Source organism: Pteronotus mesoamericanus, unplaced genomic scaffold (genome assembly GCF_021234165.1).
Source record: "Pteronotus mesoamericanus isolate MK-2021 breed Mesoamerican mustached bat unplaced genomic scaffold, CSHL_Meso_final contig_130, whole genome shotgun sequence".
Classification (NCBI taxonomy): domain Eukaryota; kingdom Metazoa; phylum Chordata; class Mammalia; order Chiroptera; family Mormoopidae; genus Pteronotus; species Pteronotus mesoamericanus.
The window spans coordinates 6,541,900-6,566,234 of record NW_026555060.1 but is presented as its reverse complement, the minus strand read 5'-3'; the positions used below and the strand labels follow the sequence as shown (position 1 = coordinate 6,566,234).

At 40.8% G+C, this 24,335-nt stretch overlaps 1 protein-coding gene across 1 annotated transcript in view; it reads right to left on the bottom strand.

Moving 5' to 3' along the window:
* Positions 1–22,507, bottom strand: part of ANXA3 (annexin A3) — a 54,459-nt gene extending 31,952 nt beyond the window's left edge. Inside the window, exons 1-3 of the mRNA XM_054591925.1 lie at positions 22,379–22,507; positions 19,856–19,908; positions 2,064–2,151 (exon numbers count right to left, since the gene is read on the bottom strand). Of these exons, the coding sequence (XP_054447900.1) occupies positions 2,064–2,151; positions 19,856–19,870 (103 nt within the window). The 5' untranslated portion in view covers positions 19,871–19,908; positions 22,379–22,507. The remainder of the gene's footprint in view (positions 1–2,063; positions 2,152–19,855; positions 19,909–22,378) is intronic.
* Between the last annotated feature and the right edge of the window lie 1,828 nt (positions 22,508–24,335).

Below are 24,335 nucleotides of genomic sequence, written 5' to 3'. Positions count from 1 at the left end.
TAATCTCATAATGTTTTAAATAAATTTACGATTTTGTGTTGGGCCCCGTTCATAACGGTCCTGGGCGCATGTGGCCTGTGGGGCACTCCTGCTTGATGGGGGCAAAAAGAAACTGTGCACTTAGTTAGCCACTGAGCCACCCATTGAAAGGTGCTGCCCCACCGTATCTCTGGTCTTGTATTCTTCTATACACTTAAGACAACAACGGATTAGACTCAAGCCTAGTTGTGTCCCGTGAGTCTGATTATTAACTTGGACCTGTAATGGCATCTGTGTTTGTGCATGACTAGGCACTTCCAACTGCACAAGTATCTCAAACTCAGCATGCCCCAGACTGAGTTCTTTCTAACTTTTCTTTCATTCTATTCCCTCATCAATGACACATTAGGTATGTAGTCATCCAAACTAAAACTCTGAGAGTCACCCTATACGCCTTTCTCCTCTTTCCTCCCTACATTGTAGCAATCCTCTGCATCTCCTGAATTTGTCCTCTCCTCTGCCATTGTGCACGCATTGTATTGCCCAGAAACTTCAACAGCCTCCTATCTTGACCCCCTTATAATTCATACCTTATACTACTGCTTAATTAAATTTTTAAAAAGTGTGTCTGAGCCTATTGATCCCTTGGTTGAAATCATAATGGGTCTCTGTAACCTTGAGGATGAAGTTACGCCCCTTCACTCATACACCAGGTCATTAGGATCTAGTTCAGATAGATGCTTTATGGAGCCTATTTTAGCATATGACTACACAGGAAGATCACTGATTAATGCCATGAGAAGCTGATGTGCATCATGAACCTGTTTCCTGTGAGAGAACACTGATATCTCCAGAAGGCAACAGTTTTGACCATTGGTATAGCAGGAACCTGGACCCAAACCTCTGACTCTAAAATATGAATATTCCTCTCTGGTCCATACCTCTCTCAAGCATTTCAGACCCGTATACTGAATAAAATTTACTATAGCCAATGTTAGAAGAGAACCACCAATTGGAAGGAGATACACTCATGGCTTGTAATTTAAAAAAAGTTTTAATATCCAGAATTTATTTTTAAAAACATCCTGCCAATCCAACTAAAAATGGATAAAAGATATTAGGAAGTCAATCATAGAAGAAGAAGCAATAAGAAATGATACTTAACCTCATCAGTCATGCAGATGTGGAGGAGAGAGGAAACAAACACATATGCAGAATGAAGTATAATTTTAGTCCCACTCAATTGGACAAATTGAATAGTATGAGCTTAGCAAGTATTGATGAGAATACTGAGCAAGAGGACATCTCATGTATTCCTGAAGGAATGCTGATTTGTATATTCATTTCAGAGAGCAGTTTGGCAAAATTTTTAATTTGAAGATGAATATCTTCAACCTAGAAATTCCAATTGTTTTATTCTAGAGAAATGCTAGTAAATGTGCATACAAGACATAAGCAGGAATATTCAATGTGGCATTTTTATATTGTAATAGAAAAGAATTGTAGGCAACTTAAACATTCCATCAATATTCCCACCTTATGATATAGTAATTCAATAGACTATTATGCAGTTAAAATTAATGAACTAGGGCTAAACATATCAACATGGATAAATCTCAAAAATATAATGTTAAGGTATAAAAAATTGCAGAAGAATATATGCAGTATGATTTCAATTTATACTGTTTGAGACCATGCAAAACAATATGTACATACATATGTAGTTATGAAATTACAAGTTTCATGGAAATAAACTTTAATTTAGGATAGTATGTATTGTTAGGGAATGAGATTCTGAAAGAACTGGTAGGGGCCATCTCTGTAATAATTTATAATGATGACTATAATTATTGCTGGTAGCAGTAATGGTGATAGTAGTGTTTACTATTAAGTAAATATAGCAAATTTTAAGATTCAATAAAACTGGGCTCCGTATAATTTTCCTCATTATTTCACAATTCTAAGTCTCTCACAAGTTCTCTGAGTAAGCCAACCTGGGAAAACTGAACCATGTCACTTTTAGATTTTAAAATATAATCTAATTTGCTTCAACATTAAGAAAGGAATTGTAAAGCATTACTCACCAATTCCTCGGATTGCCTTACGAATCGCTTCAGCATCCACGGATGCGCTAAAGCCTGGATAATCTCGCACTGTCCCTCGGTTTCCCACCTAGAAGGAAATATTTCAAAGTCCCAGTAGTTCAAAATGACACCTTTGTTTCTATTATATATGCATAGTCCCATGTACATATTGGAAACATAACAAACCCATAATTTGTACCTTCCTGTCCCTTCAGGAGGGGTTCACGGGAGATGCAGGCCATATGACATCTACCACATATATAATGAGGCCTCTCCTTTTTTCCCCTTGTGTAACAAATTAGAAATATAAATTGTATTAATCCTGGTAGCTCTGAAGAATATTTGCTGTAAAATGCCACCTGCAGCAAAGCAAGGAGAAGGCGGGAATTTCCTGCATCCTCTTTATTTTTAAGTGACAGTTCAGAGCTCTTTGCTGCATCTCGCACAGAAGTAATTGTGCTTTACAGACTTCAAGACGTGTTAATGAATGTTGACCAAGGCTCTTGGGGAACCCTACACTAAAGGGTCCATAAATGAAAACCCCATCGGGGATGCCTGTTGTTAAGCTTTGTTTAATGGATGTGCAATTGTGGCTGATAAATTCTCTTCAGAAGTCCCATGGCCATAGATCTTCAGGAATAGCATGGAAATGAAAAATGCTGCGATACTAATTTTAGACACATAAGTTAGAAACACGTCGGGAAGCTGGGAAAGACCACCCCACAGAAAGAATACAATATCTTAAAACTGCTTAAGAGACTATAGAACAGCCACAAGACATTGAGAAAAATCCAAGTAAACAGGTATTTATATGGTATTTTCTAACTCTTTGAATAAAAATCTATCTTTAGAGTAATAATGCTGTTTTTTAAACTAATTTCCGTACCCTCTTACTGAAGAGTATTGGTTCCGTTATTTGGTGTTACTATGGCTTCATCTAGGCTCTCCAGCAGTGTGTAATGTTTTCATGAAAAGACACTGTCTTGTCACATTAACGTGATAGAAAATTAATGTTCCGGCGCAGTGAAAAATGATAGTCTGTTGCTTTAATAGATTAGATTGAACAATTTGTTTCAATACAATTAAACATCATTTAATCTTACAGTATCATTAATAGTTCTGATTCTAAAAAATTAGAGCAAGTCAGAAACTAGATGTGAATGTGCCTGATCTCAAGGCACTGTAAGGAATCAGTCACTTCAACATGCTCATTGGGGAATTCTCTTTCTCCAGTGCTTAATATTTTATGGATTCACAGAACCACCGGGCTTTACTTCAATTCTACCCAACTATGGACTTTCTGTGTTTGTCTTGTGTATCCAGCTTCCAAAAGTGTTGCGTTTTAGAGGAACCACTACAATATTATGGCATTTGAGTGCTTCATGCCCAGCACTGCAGTAGGCTCTTTATATACATTGAATATAACCTGCATAACGGTCCCGATGAATAAGCAGAAGTGACACATTTCACATGTAAGATACCAAGGCTTAAGAAGGGTGGGGAATTTGCTCAAGTCCACAGAGTGACGTGAGCTGCAACATCTGAATTTGAAAGCAGTCATGACCATTGCAGCCTTTTCCTAGTCTTTCTTGAAATCTGGCCTATGACTTGCCTGGAGTGATTCTTTGAAATGCCTGTGACCAGGCCCTGTCATAGACACACTGAATCATAGTCCTTAGCAATAAGGGGCTATGGTGGATTTGACACATTTGGGAAGATCCCCAGGTGATTTGATGCCATGCAGGTAAATATGGTTGCTTCTGAAGACAAAAAGACGAAACTGTAGTCCAATTCTAATTATTCATGAAATACAAAAACTGAGGGTTTCCAGTCTAGCAGTGACCTTTCCACGGCCCTGTACTACCTAAGCATCAAACTATGCTGAAATTCCAATGTGCAAAACTAGAGAAGAAAGAAATCCCCAATCTATTATGCAATTTGATACCTAGTAAGAACAAAGGGGAAGGAAACATTCATTTAATTAAAAGAAAAAAACTAAACAACACACACACACCCCCCCTACCTAGACTGAAAAAAATGGCACTGGCATCCTGAAGTAGCACCGCTGTGGTTTCAAAGTGCTTCAGTTATTTAATGAGCAGTATTGTTTATTTGATGGACTTGACTGCCCAGAACATTCAGAAATACTTACATGACTTATAAAAAAAAAATCTTAGAGTAAAAGAAATTAATAACACATGCCAGGGAGAGAACAAAGTCCTTTCTAGACAATTATATAACTTTTACAATGGTCTTAACAAGGAGCGGGTGTTAGTATTTCCATTTAAAAATGGACGAGACTCAATTTTGGAGAAGTTATTTGCTTAACATAACTCTGCTACTAAGGACAGCCCCAGAATTTGAACCCATTTCCTTGTGTCTGAAATGCCCTGTGCTCTGCACCATATCACAATGTCTACCAGGATTCCACAGAGTGGTTCTCAAAGCGGGGTTCCTGGGTCAGTTAGGAGTGTTAGCACCGGCAGTACCGGGGAGCTTATTAACCAAGCAAATTCTCAGGCTCCTCTCCAGTCTTAGAATCAGCAGCCATGGGGCTAAGACTCAGGATTTGTGTTTTAAACGAAGCCCTCCAGATGATTCTCATGCACACTAACATTTAAAAACCACTGCTGTATTTAGTCTCAGCTTCCCAGGAAACCAAAGCAAAAATGAGCAAACAAGTCCTAGATTCTTTATGGGCGTGGAAGGAGAATTTGATGAGCTCATTGTTTCAGGAATGTTGGTGATTCTGCAGACAAACAAAACCGTTTTCATTGCCTGCTTCATTGCAGGCTTTCTTCCTTGACATTTAAATTACGAACCAATATTTAACAGTTTATTTTCACTAATTCTACAACCCTAACAAAATGTCAGTGCTAGTGTAGGACGCTGCACGAATACTTGTCAAAGTCTTCCTTTAAAAAAAAAAAGTTTAATCAGATTTCCATCCACATCCCTTAAACACATGAAGTTGCTTTCCTTTTCTCAAACTTGACCTTCAGATGCCCCCAAAGAAAAATTGATTCTGAAACCAGTTGGAAAAGAAATTAGAGCAAGCAATGTGTAAATAAAGGGGGAAGTAACAGGAGCTCTTTACTTTAATAACAACGGCTGCTACTTACTATGGGCCAAGTACCGTGCTGACCATGTCTCCAGTATTAGCTCATTCCTCCCAACAAACTTAAAAGGTAGATACTATAATATATTTTATTCACAGATGAGAATGAAACTGATGCTTAAGTAACTTGCCCAAGTTCATAGCCAGCAAATGATCAGTCTCATCAATTTTTGCCACTAATTACTAGGCTAGGCTGCACCTCCTTTGAGCCATCTTCTTCATGCCAATTTTAATTTTCTCTGGTTTTCTAAAATTGTCCTTTGGAGGTCAAATATAGCCCATGAGGCACTGAAGCCCAGTGATGTGAGCAAGCCGGGCCTGGGGATTTGTTTGCTACGATCCCTGAGAGAGGCCACTCTGTGCTTGATCCATGAAAGCCAATTGCACCTACTTCTTCATGCAGAGTGCACTGCGGTTGCAATAAGTTAGACATTAACATTATAGAAGAATGAATGAAAGAGATAAACACAAGGTGCCCATCCTGTTGACAAGAAACATATTTAAAGCCAAATGCTCCAGACCAAGAGCAGTTGCTGCAGGTACGTGTGGAAGGCAAGGCAGGGTCGAATCATGCCGGTCTTCATAGAGCCCTGTGAAGGTCATGTCCAAAAGGGAAGCTTCCAAATCAGTGCCTTATGTAAATATCCGGTACTCGGGACCTCTCTAAGAGCTGGGGAGAAATGAGTGTTGTCTGCTCAATGTCAAACAGTCTGGTATTGAACATTTATGATAAAAGGAAAAATGGAGTAGACTCAAAAAATAAAGCAATCAAAACTTGGAAAACGTAAGACTTCCCTTTTGATGTTTCCCTTTCTGAAGGTGATTTTCAAAGCCAAAGAAAGTTTACCACGGAAGACCACGAAATGAAATACAGTCAAGCGAGTCAGGCGTTATGGGTTGATTGTGTCACCGCAAGAAGGTATGTTGAAGTCCTAATTCACAGTACTGCAGAATGTGGACCTAAATGGATATAAGGCTACTGCTGATGTGATTAACTAAGATGAGGTTATACTGGAATAGGGTGGGCCCCTCATCCAATATAACTGGTGTCCTTAGAAGACAGCCAAGTGAAGACAGATACTACTGGGAGAATGTGACGTGATCATGAAGGGAGGAAGGCAAAGACTGGAGCTGCACCAAGGCAACCCAGCGATGGCCAGCAGACCACGAGAAGCCAGGAAGAGTAGTCAATGAAGGAGTCCCCTACCGTTTTCAGACGGAGCATGGTCCCCCCATGCTTAAACTATGCACCATAGTTTAGTGCTTTTGGCCTCCAGAACCATGAGACAACAAATTTCTGTCGTTCAAAACCATCCAGTTTGTGGCACTTTGGAACAACCACCTCAGGAAACTAACACAGTAGGTAAGATGTCAGAGAAAAGGACTGATAGCCACGAGATCCTGCAGGGCTAATCCCGGGGCCTCAGCTCCTTCCACAGGCTGGCAGGGATCACCGCTAACAGAGGGCTCCCCATCACCGCTGCAGGCTCGCTCTCCACCCAGGGCAGCGAGGAGGAGCAGGGGGTGGGGAGCAGAGACTGGCAGCCTCAGGGATGCCTGATAGAAGCGAGGCTGATGTCACAGCTTTGTTATGATAGCAAAGCATCTAAGAGGTCCAACGGAGATGTTTGCATTTCATCTTGTACTCACTCAGAGGAGAAAAATATCCACACTTGCCAGCTTTTCTTTTTCTGATTTCATCAGGTCAGTGGCAGAGCATGAGCACTGGAATGTGATAACAGAGAGGGGGTGGGGGGTGTGGCTGGAGCGAAGAGATACTTGTGAATCAGGGAAGACAGGGACAAATAAGCCATTCGTGCTGTGTTTTCCACAAAACCCAGATTTTAATAAGGAGAAACCCTAACTCCTCAGGAACATGGTTAACCCCTAACTCCTCACCCACGGTTAACCGAGTTGGACCTCTGTCTTCTCTTGGCTCCTGGGCCTGGGTCCGAGGGGTTTCCTAGGCCTCCAGCTCATGTTTATTCTCCCCTTTGCCTGGCCTTTATAAAATAGGCTCTTCTAAAATGGCAAGTGTCTGTCTTTTCTTTCCCTCTAATCCTACTGTGGGTTATTTCCACCACTGCTCCTTCTGTATGCAGACAACTCCCACATTTATATCTCCAGCCCAGACTTCTATTTTGAACACTGGTCTTGCATATTCGTTTACTTGATGCATCTGTTTTTTCTCACATTATCAACTCATTTATTTCCTTCTAAGCTGATTTCTTCTCCCATGTGATGCTTACATGGTACTCATGTGCATTATAGGTATCTGCTCATTTAACCCTCAAAACCACCCTATTATGAACCCATTTTACAGAGGAGAAGTTTTAGGCACAGAGAGGCAAGAGGCTTGCCTAAGGTCACACAGCTTGCGTGTGTGGCACAGCCAGGACATGATCCCAGACGATCCAACTGCGGTCTCTGAGTTTGTCGCCAATCTGCCCCATCTCTTTAAATGGCACTACCAACCATCAAAACCTAAAAGTTTCCTTTGATTCTTCCATCGCTCCTTCCCTCCAAATCCAATCATCAGCAAGACCTGTTGAGAACATCTGAAAAAGATAATCTCGTGTGCACTTTCCCCCAGCTTCCTTGTGGCTGCTGTCATCCAAGTCACTGTCCCTGTCCTGGATGTGGACATCGGCAGTAGGCTCCCTCCCCACTTCCTTCTGCTGCCCACCTCCTGCCATGTCCCACAAGCAACCCAAGGACCTGTGAGAAAGCTAAGTCAGGTCACGGTGTCTCCTACTGAACAGGCTTCTCTGACCTCCCACTGGAGGCTGAACGAAGTCCAAACCCCGTGCACCATCCACATGGCCCGGCAGGGTTGCCCACCTTTCTCGTCACCCTCACCTGGGAAACGCTCTCCCCTTTCTCCACCTCACTTCAGTTCTCTGAGTCCATCTGAATTGTTTTCTCATATTAACGCTTTTGTATGAGCTGTCCCCTCCATCTGGAAGGTTTTTCTACTCTCAGTGCCTGGCATAAAGGTCGTCTTCTCTGACTGGGCCATCAGCCTGGCTCCGCCCACTTGTCTGAGTGGGTCCTCTCTTGTTATTTTCCATCTCTGCAACCTTTCCCTCTTGGTGCACTCAGCATTCTGTAATATCTCTCACAGTTTACATCTGTGTCTCTATCTCTTCTAAAATAAGGGTCCTGAGGGGGGAGGCCTTTTTATTTAAATATATCCAGCCCCTAGCCCAGTGCTTAACCTCCAGGTAGGGGCTTAAAAAATAATTGTGAGTGAGTTTTGCTGGAAGTAGATGGAAACAGACAATGACATCCCAAGGCAGGGACTTTCTCCAGGGTCTATACTAGACAAGGACCTGATGAAGTCGCTTCTTTCAAAGATTCCACAGCTCAGAAATCAGGGTGATCATTGTATCCAGGGAGATTTGGGAGGGAATTTTTCAATGACCACCAGAACTGTTACAGGTTTTTCAAAGCTGGTTCCAGAAGTTGGGATGGATGTCTGGTGCACTAGGGATGTATCCAGTGATTCTGTTCTCTCTCCAAGCTCTCAGGGTTTCTCTGACAAAGGCAGCAAACCCAACTATGTGAATCGAGCTTAAAACATTGGGACCCCAGAAAGACTTCATCAACACAAATTCCTTTTTCAGAATAATTTTCATTATTTGTTTGAAGCAGATTATAAATAACTTATAGTCATCTTCTTTTGTTACCTAGCACCAGTATCTGAAAATTATATTTTTTGCACTACAAAGTCAGGTGCTTAACTTAAAAGAGTTCTGGCCCCAAGCCCCGTGTTGGCCAAGGGCCACAAAGAGTTGAAGACTAATGGGGCCATTCTGGCCACGTCCACAGCTCTGTGCACAAACTCCCCCCACCCCGCCCGGGGGAGACGCATCCATCTAAGGGACCTGCACTCTAACTGTGGAAGACAGGGGACCTGGCTCACTGAAGTGGGGAGGATGGCATCACCGCTCTCTTCCTGAAGGAGTATGGTGGCTGGCTTGGCAGGCTTGGGGGACTGCGGTGGTGACACCATCCTCGTACCACTTCCTGTCTCTGGGCATGGAAATGCACCCGTGAGGGACTGAGATCAGGGACATTGACTGTTTGGAACGTTCTGGGTAGAACACTTCTTGTATCGATGGCAAAGGTCATTAAGGCCCACACTACATGATGGCGAAATGCATCACTGTATGTGTTGTGTGCTCGTCTTTGGGAAGTGACAGTCCTGACAATAAGTTGCTACAGACTTAAGAATGCTTCCTAAGCCTGGATAATAGAAACTTTTTGAATAGTCCGTGCAAAGGCTGTTGAAACTACTAGGATTCTTTATGGCTCTGGGATAATCGTGAAGCAACAAAAAGAGAGAGAGAGAGAGAGAATTGTAATGCCTCCTCAAACCTTCCTAACCATCTCCTATCACTTCATGGGAATATTTTAAATTTTTTTTATTGTTGTTCATTTAGAGTCCCCCCCCCCCCCCCCCCCATTGCTCTCCCCTGCCCTTTTGCTTTTCAGAGACACCTGGCCCATCTGCCTCAGGGCTTCTCGTCTGCTGATCCCTCTGCCTGGATGTTCTTGATGTTCTTCCCTATGATATCCTCCCAGCCCCCTCCCTCACTCACATATCTGAGCAGAAAAAACACTCCCCATCACTCTATTATCCACCTCTGCTTTTCTCCAAAGTACTTAAAACTGACCTTATATATTATACTTTTCATTGTTTATCATCTGTCTTCCATAATAAAATCAGAGGCCTGTAAGCTTTATGCTTTTTATTTTATTCCTCTTTCTCTGTTGTATCCCCAGAGCCTAAAACAGTGTCTGGCACATAGTAGATGTTTAGTAAATATTTGTTACATGAATAAGTCAGTAAAAATGCTTTCTTGTTCTAGGTCTTGCTTTCTTTGATACTTCTCAAATGCCATGCAGAATTTTCAAAGCTCCACGCTGCATGACAAGTGTCTGACCAATGCATTCTCCACCTTTTCTTAATCCTGTTCACATGGGATTGTCACTACTGCAAGGTAAACATGCCTCCAGAACCTAGGGGAGGTGTGACACAAATAGTTAAAAATGAAAGGAGTAAGGATATGGTAACAGAGCAAGGGGCAGGCTTTAAGAATTTTTGCTCTTTTGACTTACTCTCCTTTAATTCCTGTGAGACCTCTGTATTACTCTTATTGTTCAGAGCAAAAACTGTATTGTTTAGAACAAAAATATGTTCTGAATTTTTTGAACTGCTGTACATCCACCAAAAAGTAGACTTTCATGAGAATCAAACCACTTTTTCCCTTTCGCATTCCTTGCTCTCAATATAAAACCTTCCCTTTTCCTCTCCGCCTCTGATTTACCAGCCTTCTTCAAAGGCTACTCATTAGACTGGCAAGTTATACTTTAAATATGATTAAATATGAAGGAGGGACCCTCCCTCCTTGGTGGTTGAGCTTGGGTCAGGGAGTGGCAAAGAACGGCTCTTTAATGTACATTCCATTCATTCGCAGGATCCTTTCCCTCAGGTTGTACAGGATCTCTTTCCAGGCTTTGTCCTGAAACAAAGCTCTCATGTTTTGATTTGAAATCCAGGTCTAACCTGTTTTTCATTAACTTCCTGCAGAGAGCCATTTGTGTAACTGTCTGAGTGCCAATATTTATCTAAAGAAGCTTCAGGGAACACAGTTTAAAACACACCAGACAGGAAGTTGCAATCTCGCTAAAGAACACTTCATCAGTATGCACTGCTCTGCTTGGGATGTGAAAAGTCTATTTCAATTAAAATAGTTAGAAAGCCAGACTTCCCAGGCCTGAGATGTGGTAGACAGGAAGGAGACCAGAGGAGAAATTCAGTGCGTCCACATGGGTATAACACAGGTGTTCTCTCCACACGTGTTAAATCCGCATGGTCAGGAAGAGCAAACACACCAGGAAACAAAGGTCTAATGGGGCGTCCCCACCAAGGCAAACAGTATGAAACTGGACAGGACTCTTACAGACCCCTTGTAAAAAAAAAAGCATCCAAATGCCCAGGGTTGGTGTCAGAATTGCCGTGGGACAGAATTGGAAAGGCAGTACCTTTCCGCAATCTCCTCTCATAGCAGCACATTCCTCTGGGTTACACAGCAGAAATGGGAACACATGTCCTCCGCTGTCAAACTGCGCCGATCTTGTTCCCAGGGAAGAGAGGAGGGGTCGGCTGGGGAAGGGAAGCTGTGCTCCCTAATTCTCACCATGGATACATTATCAGGGACTAGCTTTTCCTATTAGCAAGTTTCTGCCTTAAATAACCCTTCCCCAACTTCCCACCATCAGGAACCCTTTTTATTATTTCTTCTCCATGGACCCCGTGTTTTGGAATGATTCTGCTTGCCACTCTATTTATTACAAAACATGAATTGAGTTTTCAGTTACTTATTATGAAAGATGTGACTTCCAGTCAGAGTTTCTAATCAACATAAGATAAACAGCACCACTGTTGATATAATTTTAGTTAAAAAAAAAAGAAAAAAAAGAAATGTGATATTTTGGAAACTCCGTCGGCCCTGACGTGCATTATATACGAGGTCTAATGAGGAAACATCTGGTCGTTGTCCTGTGTTCCAGGCACAGAGGTTCAAGAACAGTTGGAAGTTCTTGAGGTGTAAGTGTCCTTACTATGCTAATGAGGTGACTCATTGCAGGGGTGTGGGCTCTAAATAGCTTCAGCATCAGGGCTGGTCACTAAATACACCAGCCTTTGACGTGATTACTGAGTTGGCACTTTGAGAAGAGGAGGGAACCAGAGATGAGAGTTCAGCCACGTGGCCCGTGATTTACTGAAACACTACGCACTGAAAGCCCAGTGCAGGCTCTGGACACTGAGGCTCGGAGGAGCTTCCCAGCTGCTGAACACACTGATGTGCGGGGAGGGCGTTCCCATGGCTGCATGGGGAGCAGGCACAGAAGCTCTGATCCAGGCCCTTCCAGACCTCACCCCATGGGTAGCCTTTAAGATAATACTGTAATTGTAGGTATTGCACTTTCAGAGAGTTCTGTGAGTTATTAGAGAGAACTACCAAACCTGAGAGGGTCATGGAAATCCCCACATTCTTAGCTAATTGGTCAGAAATGCAGGTGGCTCTAAGACTTGTTGCTGGCGTCTGAAGTGAGGACTGAGCCATTACACTTGTGGAGCCTGAGAGTGACTCCTGGGAGCGTCAGAGATGCGCTGTAGCACACCCACTCGGAGTGGGGACGGGGCATTCATGTCTTTGAACACGTCTGAATGTCTAAGCCCGCAGAACATACCACACCAAGGGCGAGCTGTAATATGATCTCTGGGTGACAATGCTGTGTTCAGGTAGGTGTACCAATTATAACACATGTACTACTCCAATGGGCAATGTTGATATTGGGGGAGGTTGTACATGTTTGGGGTCAGGGAGCATAAAACAAATCTCTGTACCTTCCCCTCGATTGTGCGGGGAACCGGAAATCGTTCTGAAAAATAAAGTTTTAACTGTATACATATACATACATATATACTAGAAAATATTGAAAACAGGAATGGTCAGAAAGATTCTATTTGGGGAAACCATCTGTTTCAGGTAGCTCAGGGAAATCATTCCCTTAAGGAGTGGGGGTGCTGTTGATTTGTAATAAATTCTGGCCTAGGAAACAGGCAGGCTCTCCTTTAGTACAGCAGTGGCAGCGATACTAATTAGCAAGAACTATGTTTTTAGGGGAAAAAAAGTCACTATTTTGAAATGATAATGATTATAACATTTACTGAGTGTTCACTACATGCCAGGCACAGTTAACGTGCTTCCATGAATTGATTTAATGCTTATAAACACTAGATGATGCAGGTACTAGTATTACGCCCATTTACGGATGAGGAGACCGACAGTGAGACAGTGAGTATTTTGCTCAACATCATATTCAAGAGTCTGCCGTTTAACCAGTTAGAGAGTTATGAAAAGGAGAACGAGGATTGCGACTTTCCTGTCTTCATTCCACTCTCAGGAAAGCCCATTGCACTGTACTATTTGCTGCTTTAATTGTTTAACCACCCTTTGGATGTACTCTTTCAAAACAAAGTTAATGGCATCATATTTATGGGAAGTTATAGTTTTGTAAAACTCCTTTCATCCCTTGGGTCCAGAGTGGCTCTATTTTCTCCTTCCTCATAGTGCAAATTAGAGTCTCAAATGGGGAAGGAAGAAGGTATGGCAAGTCAGGATGTTATAAGTTTCATGATGATTACAATGATTATGAGTTAATTTAGAAATATTTTAGTTCCATAATAAAAATACTGTGAGGATTCAAACAAAGAGTAATTGCATTGATTGCTATTCTGCCAAAGTAAGTTCAGAACTGACCAAGGAGGAAAGAGCTCACAATATTTGCATGAGAAAGTCAACGCTGTGGAAGGCACACAGAGAAAAATACTACTACTATATATCTTATTAAAAGTCATGTTCCAAGACATTTTAATTTGTGGGTTGCCTGAGTGCTTGCTATGGACAATATATGACAAGGGACCTTGAATCAAAGAGTACAAACCACTAAGATATCAAGTTTTTTCACCAGCTGTAAGTAGCAGAACACACTCCTTGAACAGATTGTCAACATTTCCAAACAAAGGAAACACTAGTATAACATCGATTACTTAGTCATCTGAAACAATGAGAGGTTGTAACACTCCTACAGAGAATATACAGACCTCGCAATCCAACCTTTCTTTAATCTGAAGACTGGAGTTGCAATTTAAGTCTTCTCTCCTCATCAGATTGACTTCAATGAACTCACCACTCACTGATAACCACAAACCATCTGCAGTTTGTAGAAAAACATTGACTTATTTGTGTTTGTGTGTATGTGCTTTTGTGTGTAAGAGGGAACAAGAGAACAGACACAATTTAGTGATAAGAACATTTACACAAATCTGAGGGTTTTATTATTGTGGTAAAAAAAACATAGCATAAAATTTACCACATTAATGCTTCTTAAGTGCACAGTTCAGGAGTGGTGAGACTGGTCACAGTATTGCCAGCCAGCTCTCCAGAACTTTTTCATGGTGCAGAACAGAAACTCTGTACCTGTAAAGCAATGACTCCCCTTTTCTTCCTCCCCAACCCCTGGCAACCACAATTCTATTTTCTGTCTCTATGAATTTGACTGCTTTAGATACCTCATATAAATGAACCATTTAGTACTTTGTCTTTTTATTACTAGCTTATTTCACTTAGTATAATGTCCTTGAGTTTCATCTGTACTGTAGCATGTGCAATAACTTCCTTCTTATTTATTTAGTTAGTTATGGGGAAAGGATTATGTTTTTAATTAAATTTATTAGAGGGACATTGGTTTAATAAAATTATACAGGTTCCAGATATACAATTCTCCAACACATCATCTGCGCGTTGTGTGTTTACCATCCCGAGTCGAGTCTCATTTCATTACCATTTATCCCCCCTCTACCTTCTTCTGCATCCCCCACACCCCCACATCCCTTTGGCAATCACCATACTGCGGTCTGTGTCTGTGGACTTCCGTTGTTTTTCTTTGCTTAATCCCTTCACCCTTCTCTCCCAGCCCCCAGCCCACTCCCCTCTCACAGCTGTCAGTCTGTATCTCATTGTGATTTTAATTTGCAATTGTCTTTTTTTTCACATTAAGTTCTAGAGGCTTTATTAATCTGCTCTATTAGGGTGTTCATATATGGAACACTCGTTTCTTTTTTATTGTATTTTTTTCATTGTATTTTTTATTGTATTTTTTCCATTATCATTTTTTCCATTATAATACAATGTATTATTGTATTACCCTACCCCCCCAATTCACCACACTGCTGTCCATGCCCATGAGTCCTTTTTCCTGTTTGCTTGACACTGCCACCCACTAACTACCACCCCCACACCTCCACCAGAGCTGTCACCCTGCTATGAGTCTGTCCCTATCTCTGTCTCAATTCAGTTTGTTCATTAGATTCCACATATGAGTGAAATCATATGATATTTGTCTTTCTCTGACTGGCTTATTTCACTTAGCATAACATTCTCCAGGTGCATCTATGCTGTTGCAAAGAGTAAAATTATCTTCTTTTTTATGGCTGAGTAGTGTTCCACTGTGTAAATGCCATAGTTGTTTTATCCACTCATCTACTGATGGACATTTAGGCTGCTTCCATATCTTGGTGATTGTAAATAATGCTACAATGAACATGGAGTGCTTATGTTCTTTTGAATTAGTGTTTGGGTTTCTTCGGATAAATTCCCAGAAGTGGAATCACTGGGTCATAAGGCAGTTCTAATTTTAGATTTTTGAGTTAACTCTATCTTGCTTTCCACAGGGCTGCACCAGTCTGCTTCCCACTAACAGTGTAGGGGGGTCCCCCTTTCTCCACATCCTCACCAGCACTAGTTGTCTGTTGATTTATTGATGGTAACCATTCTGACAAGCACAAGGTGATATCTCCCTGTGGTTTTAATTTGCATTTCAGTGATGATTAGTGACTTTGAGCATCTTGTCATATGTCATTGACCATCTGTATGTCCTCCTTGGAGAAGTGTCTACTCAGGTCCTTTGCCCATTTTTTTAAATTGGACTGTATGGTTTTTTTTGATGTTGAGTTCTATAAGTTCTTTATAAATTTTGGATATTAATCCATTATCCGATGTATCAGCAAATATGTTCTCCCGTTCAGAGGGTTGTCTTTTCATTCTGTTGACAGTTTCCTTTGCTGTGCAAAACCTTTTTTGTTTGATGTAGTCCCATTTGTTTATTTTTTCTCTTGCTTCCCTTGCCCAAGGTGATGTATCAGAAAAAAATATTGCTATGAGAAATGTCCAAGGTTTTACTGCCTATGTTTTCTTCTAGGATTTTTATGCTATTGAGTCTTACACTTAAGTCTTTAATCTACTTTGACTTTTTCCTTGTGTATGGTGTAAAAAGGTGTTTTAATTTCATTTTTTACATTTGTCCAATTTTCCCAACACCATTTATTGAATAGACTATTTTTACCCCATTATATGTTCTTTCCCCCTTTGTTAAATATTAATTGACCATAAAGGTGTGGGTTTATTTCTGGGCTCTCAGTTCTGTTCCATTGGTCTATGGGTCTGTTTTTATGCCAGCACTGTGGTATTTTGATTACTGTAGCCTTATAGTGTAGTTTGATATCAGGTACCACGATATCTCCAACTTTGTTCTGCTTTACCAAGTGTGCTGTGGCTCTCCAGGGTCTTCTGTGGTTCCCTATACATTTTTGGAATATTTGTTCCTGATATCTTGATAAGAACTGCATTAAATCTATGGATTGCTTTGGGTAGTATAGACATTTTAATGATCTTAATTCTTCCTCTTTTTTGTATCTTCTTCAGTTTTTTTTCTTCATTGTCTTATAATTTTCTGATTACAGGCCTTTTACATCCTTGGTTAAATTTATTTCTAAGTATTTTTTTTTTTGAAGTAATTGTAAATGGAGTTGTTTTGTTAGTTCCCCTTTCTAATACTTCATTATTGGTGTATAAAAATGCAACTGATTTCTGAATATTTATTTTGTATCCTGCTACTAAACTGAATTCATTTATCAGTTCTAGCAGTTTTTTGGTGGAATCTTTAGGGTTCTCTATATACAGATGTCATCTGAGAATAATGGCAGTTTTACTTCTTCTTTTCTAATTCAAATGCCTTTTATTTCTTCTTGTCTGACTGCCGAGACTAGGACTGTCAGCACTCGGTTCGATGAGAGTGGTGGAAGCGGGCATCCCTGTCTCGTTCCTCATCCTAAAGGAAACACTTTTAGTTTTTTCCCATTGAGTACGATCTTGGCAGTATGTTTGTCATACATGGCTTTTATTATGTTGAGATAAGTTCCCTCTATCCCACATTGCTGAGAGTTTGTATCATAAATTGGTGCTGGATTTTGTCAAAGCTTGTTCTGCATCTATTGATATGATATGCGCTTTTTAGTCTTCATTTTGTTTATGTGGTGTATCATGTTTATTGATTTGCAAATTAATGTACCAACCTTGCATCCCTGGATAAATCCCACTTGATCATGGTGTATGATCTTTTTAATTTGTTGCTGGACTCGGTTTGCTAATATTTTGTTGAGGATTTCAGCATCTATGTTCATCATGGATACTGGCCTGTAATTTTCTTTCTTGTAGTGTCTTTTTCTGGTTTTGGAATTAGGATAATGCTGGCCTTGTAAAACGAGCTTGGGAGGCTTCCCTTCTCTTGAAATTTTTAAGAAGAGTTTGAGAAAGATAGGTGTTAGTTCCTTTCTGAATGTTTGGTGAAATTTAAGGCAAAGCCATCCAGTCCAGCACTTTCATTTCCCGGGGTTTTTTTGTTTACTGTTTGAATTTCACTAGTTGTAATCTATCTGTTCAGATTTTCTGAATCTTTCTGATTCAGTTTTGGAAGATTGTATGTTTCTAGAAATTTACCCATTCCTTCCAGATTGTCCTATTTACTGGCATACAGTTGTTCATATTTTCTTACAATCCTTGGTACTTCTATGGTGTCAGTTATTACTTTTCCGTTTCATTTCCGATTTTATTTATTTGGGTCCTCTCTTTTTTTTCTTGATGAGTCTTGTTAAGGTCTGTCAGTCTTGTTTATCTTTTCAAAGAACAAGTTCTTAGTTTCTTTGATCTTTTATATTTTTTTAATACTCTTATTATTTCCGCTCTGGTATTTATTATTTTCTTCTTTCTGCTGACTTTGGGTCTTGTTTATTGGTCTTGTTCTACTTCCTTTAAGTGTAAAGTTAGATTGTTTAAGAACTTTTCTTAAATATCTTTTTTTATTTTTTCTTTCTTTTTAAATTTTTATTTATTTATGTATTTTTGTTTAATATTTTTGTTTACATGTCTATATGATAAATACCCTGAAGTGAAATTTCTGTGGTAAAGGTTGTGTACATTTAAACATTGATAGATATTGCCAAAGTAACATCCAAAAGTATGTAATGGAGTGAAGAGTGGGGGTCTCTGAAAATAGCAGAGCATATTCCCCAGAAACCTTAATTGGGGGGAAGGGAAGAGTGGATGTTACTGCAGTTTAAGGTACTTTGCATAACAATGGCAAGTTAATAGCTGTGCTGATGCTCTAAGGTGTCTTTAAGAAGCTTAGTGACTGTGACAAAACAGGAAGGTGGCTGTCCACCCTTGTCTGTGCTTCACAGGGAATTCTTGTCCTGACTAAAGACGGCAGCTGAAGGAAGGTAAAAGATATGGGGGAACTGGCAAAAATGGCACATTATAGGAGGGGCCGGGTATGAGGTCACGTAGGAAGTTCCTGGCCAAGCATTTAAAATACGGGCAGGCTGAGAAAGAAGGTGGAAGTAGTCATGTGGGTTGAAAGGGTGTAGATAAGGGGTCTAGCCCAGCAGGGGGCCAGGTGTATAAGGATATGCCATTCAGTTTGGAGTAAGAGCTGGAGTAAGAAAGAGGAGACCTGCTGGGGAACCTGCCTGGAGAAGACGGCAGCAGAGCTGATGGAGCTGTGCGGGCACCGGCCTTGACACCTGGACTTGTGAGAGACGCTTGGGGCCAAACTGTGACGGGGAATGCTGACCTGCAGACTTCTGCTTTTTCTAAAAGACTGGCGTATTCTAAAAATGGCCTAGTTTGGCAAAGAGAGGCACGACAATATGTTTTTGGTTGTTCTAAAGGGAGTGGAATGCAACAGCAAATATCCACCATTATTCTAAATCTGTATAACCTTTAAATAAACAACCCCTTTCCTTTTTCACCAAACTCTTGCATTGGGAGTCAAGCTTCCTGGTGGTGGGTAACTGAACCCCACAGCCGTTCCAGAACAGCATTGGCAGCGTCCTGTGACAAGTGTGCCAAGTTTATTCTTCCAGGAACAGAGTATGAGAGTACCTGTCTTGCCCAAATCGTCTTCATCGCTGGTCTTACAGCATTTTTTTCACCTTTACCAATTTCTTAGGTAGAAAATAATTTCTAATTGTGTTACTTACATTAGTTTAATTTTCAATGAGGTATATCATGTTTTCATGTCTACTGAATATTCATAGTGCTTTTCATGTACTACTAATATTCTTTGCAAATTTTTCCTTTGAGTTAATTTTTCTTATTGATTTATTCAAATTATTTGTATGTTGAGGAAATAAGTCTTTTATCTGATGTGCTGCAAATATTTTCCCCTGGAGGTTGTCTTCTGACTCTACTAATAGAATTTTTTGCTGTCAAAAATAATAATTTATATATATTTAAGTAGATCAGTATTTTTTAGGCTTTTGTGCCTGCTCCACTCCGAGATTATTTTTAAATTTTACTCATATTGCATCTCTTTCATTAAAGTATTTTTAGCCATCTGAAATTTATTTTAATGTAAAAAGGGAGAAGGAATACAGATTTACTTTTTTCCCAAGTGGCTAGTTTTCCTAAAATAATCTGTTGAATAAGCCATTTTTTCCTCTCTGCTATTTATCATACAATAAATTCACAAATCATATACTAAATAAATCCTCTGTTATTGACCTCTCTACTTTAGTGTCATAAATTATTTTAACTATGTACCTTTATAATACATTATTATTTTTGGAATCTGGGAGCACTTTTTGGCATGTTAATTTTTTTAGATAAATTTTTTATCAACTTTAAAGAAATTTGCATTTGTATTTTGATTGCACCCAGATAAGTTAGTTATGTGTTAGGAAGGCTTGATTTTTACTTACCCAGAGAGATGCCATGCTATCCCACCTTTGCCTTGAGTTCAGATTGTACTAACCTATTAAAAGAAAAGAAATTACTAAACAGAGGAAGTCTAGGATTCCGAGTTCAGTAAATTCACCAACCATTAATCTTTAACCCAGAAAAGAGAAGCAACATTGAAAGAGAAACCCCCTCAAGAAGAGGGTGTGTCTTCGACATCAAGTAGTCTATTTGCTAAACAAACATTTACTGAGTGCTTACTATATACAGGAGATGGTGCTAGACCCATAAAGGGCTCAAAAAGAGAGAAAAATCCTACTGAAGAGGTTTACAAATATGTTTCCAGGAAAGCCAAATTTTGACTTATTTGACATACAATAAAACTACTTTGACTGCTGACTTCTTTTAATCAAGACAGACTACTACTGTAGGGAAAATAAAAACACAGGAAATTGTCCTCCATCAACATAAATTTTAGCTGGCTTCAACCTGATTTTCTGTGTTTGACTGTGAAATCTGAATTTACATTTCACAAGGTTCCAAGCCATGCCAGTTATAAACAGACATGCCTGCTCTTTGAGAAGGCAGCCCAGTCCTTGGTAGGACGCAGAGGTGAAAAGGGCAGCTCCTTCATAAGGGGACATTATTCAAACATGCTGGCGTATCTCCAGGGTTGACTTAGAAATGCAAGTTGCTCCCACCCATCTTAGGAACAAAATATTCTAAAAATACAGTGATAGCACCAGAACAAAGTTCAACAGGAAATTACACCATTAGTCCCTGAAAACATTTAGCCCTGATTTTCTCAGGCTCTCTGTAGCCCAGGGCAGTGGGCTCTCTAGTTACAGAGTCTAACACTATATATGTCCCTCTTAAAGCTGGACACTAATTTCTCTGAGCCTGTTTTCTTATCAGTAAAAATGGGAGAGAAGTGCTGTTGCTGGCATTGAATAAAATAATACGTATCATCGTAACAGCTAGCGTTTTGAGTCCTTACTATATGCCAGGTAGTATAAAAAGCACTAAAAGGTTAATTTTGTAAAGCTAGACATTTTTTTTTTATGTTTGTTCACTGGGGCATACTAAGCAATAAAAAAATCCTCACTGAATGAATCAATGATTTAATATAAATAAGCCTCCCAATAATCTAGGGAGCTATGATTAATAACATCTCAACTTTGCATATGAAGAAGGTAGAGCACAGAGAGGTAATATAACAGTCCAGTCACACAGCTAGTGAGTAGGCACTGAATTTAGGCAGCCATTCTCCAAAGGTATGACCTTAATCCCATGCTTTTGCCTTACCCGAGTGGCTGTTCCATACAGGGTCAGAGCCAATGCTCAGTATGTGTTCATCCAGTATAATTTCTGAAGTGTTAACAACTATTACTGATTTAAGTTTTAACAAACAATTACTCCACAGTGGAGGCCAAATGATCTAACAATAGAACTTTAAATGTCCTTTTCTGAAAGGAATTAGAGCTACACCACTTCCTTCCATTTCATCCTGCATCCCTGTTCCTAAATAGATTTCTCTACACAATCACATGGCGCTGGGTACAAGATTCCAGTTTTTTTTACATCTCTAAATTCTTTCTTGTCAGTTTGAAGTTTTCTGTCTTCAGGAAAGCTGATGGCGACATCTTTGCAAAATAACATTTTAGTGAGTTGTTATTTTTTTTTTTATGATGCGGATTTTAAAAGTTGTAAATGAGCTCTCCCAGAGGAAAGTCTTGGTGTCTGTGGTCACAAACTCTTGGAAAAATTTAGCTCAGTGGTGCAACTTCTTATCAGCAGCCTCCAGCCACCCAGAAACTCCTGGTCACAGTTTTCTATATATGGTCATTTGCAATCAAATCCTGAGATGCCCTACCTGCTGACTGCATTGCCAGATTCTAGGGGAATGATTCATGGTTAGTGAATGGAACTCTGTTGCAATGAAAGAAAAAGGTTAGCCTTAAAAAAAAGACAAACTTTTTGGACTCCCAGCGCCCAATACCTAAACACATTTTTCCTCTACCTCCTAAATAAAATTAAATAAATAAATATAAATAAATAAATAAATAAATAAATAAATAAATTGCCCTTGTGAAGGAGACAACGTGCTCACAAGGATGGGCGGAGTTCCAAGTAATCAGAATGGAGCTTGGAGCCCATCACTCCCTCCCGGGACGCTCCGGACCCAGACGGTGCTCCTGACGCCCTGCTCTTCTGTCCCCAAAACCTTTAGGATTGGGAAGGCTGAGATGGCCAACTGAATTCCTACTCTGCTAGCTGGGTGATCTTCCCAGTTTACGGCACTTTAGCTCCCCTGGGGCTGTTTTCTGGATTCTGAAATGTGGGACGTGAGTTCTGAGCTCCTTGAGGCCCCTCGGACCCTGCACCTGCGCGGCCGGGCTCGTTCGCGGCGTGGGCGCCAAGTCTGAGCCGCCCGGGACCGCACGACGCCCACAGGGGAACTGGACGAAGCGCACGCACCTCTGCGAGCCGCGGCCAGCTGGGTAGCGAGCGAGGCTCGCGGCTGTGCGCGGGGAGGCTGGACTTACCCTGAAGCGGGGCCCCGTGCGCTGGAGAACCGCGAGCCAGGTGTGTGTCCCGCAAGCCAGGCGTGCGTGCTCCGAAACTGATTCCCAGCGGGCCAGTGGAGGAGACCGCTACGGCGACCACACCCTTCCTTCCTCCGGCCCCTCCTCCGGCCCCGACTCCACCTGACCGCAGCGGCTCCGGGAGAAGCGAAGCCGCGCCCCTCCGCCGTTCAGCTCCTACACGGCACACACGCCCTCCGGCCCCGGGGTCGCTAAACTTTCCCGCGGCCCCCCTGCACCGTTTCCCACCATTCCTGATTTTGAAACCCATTTCCTCGGTTTTCACTTCTTCACTTACATTATACTCTTCAGATTTATTGCAATGCTTATTTCATTCTAAGCGCTCTGGATTCAGAGATGAGACAGTCTTAACTACCAAGAAGCTCACCGCCCGGTACCGGTAGCAGACTGCTAACCCTACTGGCCGTCTGTGACGTTAACCCAGCATTGACTCTCTACCAGGCACTGTTCAAAATTCTTTAAGTACTCCTACAACTCGATAAGATAGATACTATTATTACCCCTATTTTATAAATAAGGAACTTAAGACACAGATTGGGTAACTTAAGCAAAGTCACACGGGGAGAGCTACGTTTTTGAACCCAGGTATTTTTGTAGTCCCTCTGCTAAGCTTGTGGGCTCTCTAGTATGAGGATTAGAACCAAAGGCCAGAGGAGATAAGGTGGAAGGGCATACTAGGCATGTGGAACAACAAAACAAAGGGAGGCTAAAAATTAAAGCTCCTCGTGTTGGGGGTATTATGAGCAGTTGTGTTCTGAAGGATGGGATAGCCGATCATAAAAGCTACCATTTGTTAGGCGTCAAGCCTAAATAAGTGTTTGAATCTATCACTTCTTTTATCTTCAAGACAACCCCGGGAGGTGTTATCTTTATCAGAATTTGCAGCAGAGGAAACTGAGGCTTAAGTGGTTACATGATTTAGCCAAGAACACAATAAGGAAAATAAGGAAAAATAAGGAAAAATTATTTATTGACTGCACACTCCCTGTAACTAAGGCATTTGCTAAGTGCCATGGAAGAGTAAAAGGAAATAATCAGGTCTAGTTGGGATATCAATGAGTTTACAGTCTAACTGAGGTCAAGACAAACTCATACGAAACTGAAGTCAGTAATGCATGATGCTTTATAATTTTTATTATATATAATGCTAAATTCAGGGGAAATGACTTAAACATTGTAGCTTTAGTAGAAAAGGAACATCAAGAAGATTGGGACAGTCGGGAGAAGGGAATGAAATGTGAAAGATTTGAAAATTGTCATTTGAAAAAATTCTTAGTTTCTTTTTAATTTTAAATTAATGTGCCCCATATTTCTCAAATATGATGTAAGGTTGCCTGACTGCCATTCCTGTTATCCTAAGAAAAGTTTTAGTGGAAATATTAACTTTAAGAAAAGGATTAGGACTAATGAATTGTCATTTAGATGTTTGTAAACTTTTGGTTTGATTTAAGTGAACAGTTAAAGTATCAGGATGCATTTTTCCCCCCTGGTCTTTCAGCAGGATAATGCATGATACCCCTTTAACCAGGACTGAGGAAAATTACTGGCTTGGACTGCTATCCGTGAGCTAAGGAGGCCAGAGGAGAAGTTCTTCAAGTTGGGTGCTGGGAACATGTTAGAAGCACAAATTCCCTCTATTCGACCCCAAACTTACTCGCTTAATAAGCTCTCCAGGTGATTCTGATGGACCCTAGAGTTTAAGAACCACTGGTTTAAGAAGACACCCTTCCTTAAGTGGAAGAGGAGCTGCGATGGAGGACGCAGTTGTGCTTAAAAAGGTGCAGCCCACCGGCTTTACAAATGGACAGTTGATGAGCTTTCTGCAAAAAGAGAAGTGGCGAGTTCCTCCCTTCCGTTCTGCCTTGTAATTCCTGACTCCCATTCAGAGATCTCCACA